The 8,148-nt window shown below is 35.1% G+C and overlaps 1 protein-coding gene across 1 annotated transcript; it reads right to left on the bottom strand.

The window, feature by feature from the left end:
- Positions 1–2,571: 2,571 nt before the first annotated feature.
- On the bottom strand, positions 2,572–5,339 carry LOC145902526 (3 beta-hydroxysteroid dehydrogenase type 7-like). Its single transcript, XM_082990535.1, has 6 exons — positions 5,020–5,339; positions 4,069–4,227; positions 3,756–3,982; positions 3,363–3,548; positions 3,091–3,303; positions 2,572–3,021 (listed from the first exon to the last, which is right to left on the bottom strand). Exons 1-6 carry the CDS (start codon positions 5,177–5,179, stop codon positions 2,833–2,835), a joined length of 1,134 nt encoding a protein of 377 aa, XP_082846661.1. The 5' UTR covers positions 5,180–5,339; the 3' UTR covers positions 2,572–2,832.
- Positions 5,340–8,148: the final 2,809 nt, after the last annotated feature.

The following is an 8,148-nucleotide window of genomic DNA, read 5'->3' as shown; positions in this document are numbered from 1 at the left end:
TTTCGGCAGATTGGCAGTTACTAAATGAATTGTGAATTATGTAACAAGTTCTAACAAAGATAATCTTGTAAAAGAATATCCTGAAGTTTGTTGTAAAGCGTCAGACTTTTTTATTAATGTTACGAGCTCTAAGATGTACCAAAGTTTTTGCTGGACATAATTAACATTATTTCTAATAAAAAGTACACTGACCAAAGTAACAAGATTGGTCAAATCAGTTGAGTTGAAAATGACGAAATTGAATCCACCTAAATAAAAGGTGGTTATGTTATTTCTAAAGCTTTCATGCTAAATTAAATAGAACTACGCAGTAATATTTCATGCAATGTCATGATCGCCCCACTGCGCAGGTTCTTGCTTGGCGATCACAGCTAACGTATCGTGAGTTCAAACCTCACCGGGAGCTTGATTTTTCAAATCTTGCTCCGACTTGTCAGGAAAAAGTGACTTTGCGCCGTCACACAGTTGGGGTTCACAGTACTGTCGAAACTTCTTTGAAACATGCTCATAAATGTCATCTTCTTCATTGGAGAAACAAATTTGGAAAAATGTCCTGAGCGTCTTCTCTAGCACAGCGCAAAGTATAACTTTGGCCCTGTCGGATTTGATATTCAATTTAGCAGCTGCGTGATATGTTCGAAAGGTCATCTCCCATTTGGGCCAGTGATCTGATATATTTCCTGATGCGAAACACATTTGGGAAATTTATATTGATCCATCTTAAGTAGATTCTTCTGACACCATGTAACATAGTATTAACAAAGCATACGACACGTGGCTCAACAACTGAGGCATGAGGGATTGTGGGTACATATGTTGCTTGTCCACTAGGGAAATACTACACCGAGTCACAAAGTTTTTTCCAAACTTGATCCACACATAAGTATGTGTAAAACAGAAATCTGTGCGAATTTTAATGATTAGGCGTGAACAGGTCAACCACCTGTTATTTTTGTTTATAAATTTGAGTTGAAATACTACACGAAATCGTAGCGTTAATATTCGCACAGATTTCTATGTTACATAGGCTTATATGTGGATCAAGTTTGGAAAAAACCTTTGTGACCCGGTGTAAAAGTATCTTCCGTCCACTAGAGGCATATATATGACACTGTTCGTTAAGAACCAAAGCACACTTGAATTCACAGGTCTACAACGAATTGTTTTTATGCCCAAAATTAAATTTTTATGCTTTTCAAATATCTTACAAATTTCAAAGAAACAAAGAATATTTCCTGCTTTACTGCATCCTAAATTAATGTAACGTGCTGTTTCTATAGTGGATCAGCGGCACTACACGTTACACAGCAGCATAATTAGTAAATAGTGCACAAAATGTCTTGAAACGCGCTCCTAGTACGTAAAACACAACTTGTATTTAATTCGGAATGACGAGCGGAAAATGAGCGGTTTCAAACTAATTTGCGACCGATCTTAATCAAGTTGGCTCTCCAGTTGTTTTAATATTATCTTAGTAAACTTATTCCAATAGAATCTTATTTAAATATAATCTAATTAAAAAACATATGACAACAACTAGCAACGCAAGACCAAGCAAACATAACCGAGGTCTCCACACGCACGATTACTGCGCAGCCTTTTCTCACACAACAACGAGAGTTGCGCCAAACATAGAAACAAAACAGAAAATAATTAATGAATTTTGGTTTGGCAATCAAGTTCAAACAAACTGAAAAAGGGTGAGAACCACTGAAGTAAATATTTCAATTTTGAAAACCAAAAAGTATTTAGTTAGGGTTATTACCTCCTGGGGCGGCATGATGAGCACACCTCGCTAACGCATCTTTTGGTATGATGAGTCGCGTTCTCGCTAAACGATTCTCGTGAAGTTCCTCGCTAACTAACGAGGATCTGAGACTACTCGCTAAACTAATTTTTGTCGAAAAACTGCATTACGGCAGCATATTGTGCAATTATTTGTTATAAAAATAGGCCAAAAATAACCAAGTATTCATGGGATATGTTATAGACTTGGTGGCAATAGTTTAATTTTGTTTGCCTACATTTGCAATATCAGTATGTTTCAATATTTTCTTCGAAGATTTGCAAAAGCTATGAAATAAAAGGCATTTAACAGCAAAACAATATACTGTTTTAATATCGCTTAATAAGAAACAAAACTAATCTGCATTTAATCGTCAAAAGGTTTTGTGATTTGTGATTTGTGATTTCGGTCTTATATTATCGTCAACTTACTTAAATAATGTAAACGAACAAAAAATGTGGGGTAAATTCAAGATTCTGTACAGCATATGCGCAAGATATGGCAAATAACGCAACTCGTATTTAGAAACATATAGTAATTAAGGCGACGCAAAGAACCCTTTCTCCTAAAAAGTGACGCATTCTCTCGTTTTCTTTGCGCGCTTGTACGAGGTCCTAACGAGATGTGCTCGGCATACCATTTTCCGTACCAAGTTCCTCGCCCATAAACGCCTCGTTAATGTCCGTTTTATCGAGCTCGGTAGTTTAACGAATGAGGAACTTCTCATCATGCCGCCCCTGGTCTCTATAACATTCAGGTACATTTTTATATTTATTTTTGAACTTGATTATTATTTTGTTCAGGACGCATTTAGAGTTGGAATGTTAAACTTCGTTTGATTAGATTTTCAAGATAAATACTTAAAGCATGTTTGAAATTACCTTTTGCTGTCACTTTATAAATATGATCGGAAAAATGCAAAATACTCACAACACGTATGTTTCTTAGTTAAATAAAATATTGACTTCGCAACACAGACGTAGCAAAACAAATTCACACTTTTCCACAGTTCACATGGGTATAACTTTAAACCTGGAAATTTCCTATCACAGCTTTTTATCACACGATTGTTTTTGCGCATTTTCCTCCAAAACCCGATCTATAAATTTTCTCGTGGAAGCTCGAGATTCCTTCCAAGAACGTAGAGGTTTGTATTCAAAAGTACTTTGAAACTTTTGGTGGGAAACAGTAAAACATGTGCAGGCATTTTGGAACATAAACGGCGTTAGAAAATCCTGTAAACAATATACGTTATGATTCTCGTTATATGAATATCTCCCCCAAATGTAGCATATATCCATTACCTGCATGAACTTTATTCCAAAGACAGAGAAGCACTTGGAGACAAAATTTACAATATACACGATAGAAATAATTAACCAGTAAGGTACTATTGGTTCCGGTGGAATAATTTTGTAACCTTGGTGCATAAAAAACTGCTCATTAAGACGGGGATATGACATTTGAGGTGTTTCATCCCCAATAAAGTAAGCTTGGCCTCCCAAACCTTCCTTCATCTGTGATAACAAAATTGATCAAACAATGATGAAGCGGGTATTAAACATTTGTTTCGCACTTGTAGCTGGTGTGCAGCAACAATATGACTCCAAGCCACATTATCTATGTACATTCTTGATTGCAGGTAGGAAGGGTCAACAACTGATCGAATGTTCTTGGACCTTGCGGCGAGAATCAAATTTTTGAGAACTTGATCATTTCCCCCATAAATTCCCGGCGGTCGCAGTGCACATGTTACCAAGGTCTTAATAAAAAAAAAACACTTCTCGTTCTTCTGGCGCAAAAAAACTGCGTAAAATTATTTTTAAATTGAATTTTTCTGCACTTTATTGTAAGATTATTATTCAATATTAACACACAAATGCAATATAAAAGTTTTTTCTGTGTTTAAATAGCGTGTATATATTTGTACAAATTTTTACATTCGGATTTTGAATCAAAATAACCCTACTTTGTTGTTAGCAAGTGTTTGTCCATGTGCATCCAAAACAATCTTTTCCGCTTGTGATTTAGTTTCTTCATACGGAGACTTTATTTTCGAATCACAATATTCTGTGTCTTCGTTACCATTTATAAACGGGTCTCGGTTGGAATTAGGACCAACAACGTGAGTAGAACTTGTATAGACGAGAACTTCAACATTATTTCTGATGCAAGATTCGATCACTTTCATTGTCCCTGTAACAAAAGAATGGCTTTTATGATTCCAAACAGAACAAAAGTAAAATATATCATGTATCTGTGTGGAGAACGAGGAACATTACCATCGACATTAACATTCCAAACAAGTTGAAAGTCTTTTCGGTTGTAAATGTCCATACAACAAGCCATGTGAAAAACCACGTTGACGCCATTTAATGCAGATTGCAGCTGTGACATGTCTGTAACACTTCCTTCTATCCATTCAACATCAATGTCTGCATCTGTAATCGGACAAAAAAGATTAGAGCTTTAAATCCTTGTTTACAAAACAGTAGAAGCAGAATTAAACACCGAGCAATGTGTTTTAAACTTGTTTTTTTTTCATTAAAATATAGCAGCACATTTTTTTCAATTAGTACTATAATTTTCTCTGTTTTTTTACTGTTTAGCAACGTGTTTCTTCGAGTATATTAGATATAAAGTTAAAATTTTCGAGAATTTTGTGCAGCTCATGCTCCAAATATCATACAAAATTTTGGGGGACTTTTGCTGAAAGTTGCCTCCTAAAAATTTTAAATTCATATTAGTGGATGAGCCTAACTTTCTACTCGAGGATACGAATTTGCTTGGAGGCTCGTCTTACACTCTTTAAAGAGACCGTATTGATATGACTATGTCTATTATGACGTCAAAACTCTTATAAATTGGGTGGGTTTTATTTTAAATTGGGTGGCGAATTTTAAGTTTATAAGTGTGACGTCGGCGAAAAAAGGCTGCAGATTACTGTCCTAGCTTAAATAGACAGGTTATTGCAGAAATGCAACAATGATCATGCAAACTTTTAAGTTACCACCTTCAAAAACACTACAGTGTGGTTGACAATTTGATTTGAATAACTGTTAATTCACTCTCCAGGAGTTGAAACATAAAATTGTAGTTCCTTACTTTCATATACGTATGCACTTTTGTGCCAAGTTTCAGGAAATTCTATAACTATGAGCGTAAGCGAAAAAAAAAAACTTGTATAAAATACAATTGGCCCTCTTTTAACTTTTATAGTTCTAACATCAAACCTCGACAAACATCCGCTTGGTGACGTCGTGATTCGGGTTGGAAAGAAATGTCAAACAATATAATTTTTGCAATATTGTCAAAATTCCTTTCGCAAATGATATCCACCATGCAACTACCCAAATTTCCACCACCACCAGTAACTAAGTAGGTTTTTGCCATCTTCTATATCTGCTTTAAGTTGATACTGTATTGGTCACACACAAACAAGTTCAGCCTACAAGTTACCAAACTTAAGACTGTATTGTGGCCACACAAGAGTTTATCTCAGTGCCACGTTGAATCGGTGCGTGATTGTTCTGTTACAATGCTTCACGCAGGTGAGGCACTATTTAATCATTAGAATTGCTCCTGGGAAATTTCAAACCAACATAAAAATCTTGCTCGTCCTAATTTTAAGTGAGAAATGTTGTGCGCGAATCTCACCAAATTTCAGAATGTGGCAAAATACTAGAAATAATATAACAGTAAATATTTGGTATATCACTATTATCCTATTATACTGGTGAAATGCTTGCGCTAACATTGATTCGAAACAAATCGTGATTGCCTTTTTCTTATTACTTCTATTGCATCTTTTGTTTTGATTTTTTTTATATCTACTTTTCCTTTCTATTCTACCTTGATGGCTTCTATATGTAGTCTACAATTTACCAAAACTGGGTTTTGTCGCAGCTATTATACAATATCTCGCACTTCTGGCCATAGTGGTGTTGAATGGTAAATGAAATCGTCTTCCTGTTACCATCACCAGTCAAAACAATTAGTTATGTTCACAACATCCGTTATGTGACTACACACTGTTTTACTAAACTGACAATGCTATGACTATCAAGCTGTTGGGAGTTTGGTTCTATTAAAATGCAATATTTAAAAAAAAAATTTTCCCTGGCTTGCTTATGCAATAGACCAACGGCTTTTTGCAAACGTTTCACTGCAGTTTTTGAACGGTTATGAATTTTTGCATTTTAGTCTTTCCTTCGTTGATAGCCGTGCATTTACTTTTCAAAGGCTACCAGGGGGGTGAATTGGAGACAAAAGAGGTCTTTTTTCTTTTTTCTAGAATCTGTGAAAACGGTATGTTTGTATGCAATAGCATGTTTCTTTCTATAAAACAGTCCACTTTAAACATGCTGATTTTGTCAGTTATATTTTCTCAGGGAAGTTATTGCATATCTGTTTGTGTCGAAGCTACGTTGCATGGCCACAATCGTACTGGCTGATACATGAAGGACTCCATCGCCCTTTTGTCAGCTTCACCGTGAAAACATTTATCATGTTTTGCGAAATAAAGCAACTGGCCGAAATCTAGATTCGCAGGAACTTTTTAGGCAATTTTATAATTTTTTTTTCAGACAATAGATATCATTTCAAACACTAACAAAAAAGACCTCTGTTAATATGAAGGATAATTATGATTTTGTAAACATATGACTTAAACCAATGATTTTACAAAGTAATGAGAAGAAACAATGACATAACAATAGGATGTTTGGTGAAGTTTCCCATCAGTACTTCAAAATCATTGTTTAATAAACCATTGTCCCGGCATTCGATAAACAATAATCAAAATGTAAAATATTTGGGCAGAATAGAATTCCTAGTTATGATCTTAGAATTTACTTAAAGTTATGTATTGATATTTCAGCCCTGGCCTAACTTATATAATAGGACAACCCGGCACCTGCCGGCTGCAGAAATAACACTTTTTCATTCAAACTTGTTTGAGTAAGATTATGACCATTAAAATTAAATATAAATACTTCTTTACGTGACTATATAGAAGATAATTGGCTCACGCAATTACTACTACTGAGCGGTGTGGCAAACGAAGGTCGAAACAGGCAAAATTGGATAATGCAGTATTTCTTGTTAGGTCAAGCGTGCCAGCTCAAATTCACGCATGGACAAGTTTGTTGCTAAGATGCAACACCAGCTATCTCACTGATGTTGTCTTGTGCATAAATTCAATGATAAGTCTTTTTTAACGTGGTACAATCACATGTTTTTTTTTTAATTATTTTTTTTCTATCACGCATACACAAATGCATCACATTTGCCTAAATACAATTTTTTTAGAAAGGGGTCGATGGTTAGGGGGTGATAAAATGGGTCGCGGTACGAAAAAGGTTGAAAACCACTGACTTACACAGTTTAGCTGACCGCTGGGATATAAAACAACACCGTTCAAAGTTAAATTAATTTTACCCTTGAATTATACTTGCAAGTTCAAAGGTAAAATTTCAGAATAAGGAATTGAGAGATTTGGTAATGACACAGGTTTCTCGGTAGAGTTAATTATACTCGCCCTGAATATTCGTAAAAAAGCATTTTCAATAGCCGTATTGGGTTTAAAAACATTTTCCTTTTCTGGTAAATGAAGCTGAGTACTTTCGAACGATCGCATTTCCGCCATACTTCTATACTGATTACCTAAGACTAAAACATTGCACAACAGCGTAAAACATTTCCCGGTGTTCTTTCAGTGAGAAATGGGCTATATTGCAGGTTTTTAATTGTAAACTAAAGAATAAAAATTATTCCTGCTTTTTCAGCTTTTACACAGACCAGATTTTTTACATTTTAATGTCATTGTTTTTCATGAGACCAATCTCCAGTGGTAAAACAGAAAAGTGCCTTATAGCACAATGATGCTATACCAAGCTGCGTAATTAGATGATACACCCTGTTTTCCAGCAACGAGTACCAAGCTTCTGTACAACATTGTAAAAGACAACCCAAGACCTGTACAAAAAAACTACCGTTGCGTGCTTTTCTTATTTCTTAAACCCGCATAACACTCACCGCCAAATCTAAAAACACATTTAAAACAATTTCGAAGTTTCTTTTAAATCCAACCTCTTCGTCAATGCCACGTCTTTGTCGTTCCATGTTAATGGTGGGATCTTTACCCACAAAATTGTTATTTCCTACTTTGTGCTCTGAACCTAATTTTTTAATGCACCTTGCGTCAATAGACAATTCGTGATAATTACAAAATAATGAGGCCATTATCATTTTTCCACAGTTACAAAAACAGTTCGACTTAACTGCTAGGGCCTGTGAGTATAGTAAAATAAACCATAAAGTATAACTGTTGAATTTTAATTCAAAACAAAATCGTGAGCGAA

This window comes from Ascidia mentula, chromosome 5 (assembly GCF_947561715.1).
Source record: "Ascidia mentula chromosome 5, kaAscMent1.1, whole genome shotgun sequence".
Lineage (NCBI taxonomy): Eukaryota > Metazoa > Chordata > Ascidiacea > Phlebobranchia > Ascidiidae > Ascidia > Ascidia mentula.
The sequence above is the reverse complement of the archived record's forward strand: the minus strand, read 5'-3'. Positions and strand labels throughout refer to the sequence as shown.

Coding starts and splice junctions, on each gene's coding strand:
- LOC145902526 (XM_082990535.1), bottom strand. CDS start 5,179: ATGGCAAAAACCTACTTAGTTACTGGTGGTGGTGGAAATTTGGGTAGT. Junction 3,983..4,068: donor TTGGAATGTTAATGTCGATG/GTAATGTTCCTC, acceptor CTTTTGTTACAG/GGACAATGAAAGTGATCGAA. Junction 3,304..3,362: donor TTGCTGCACACCAGCTACAA/GTGCGAAACAAA, acceptor TTGTTATCACAG/ATGAAGGAAGGTTTGGGAGG.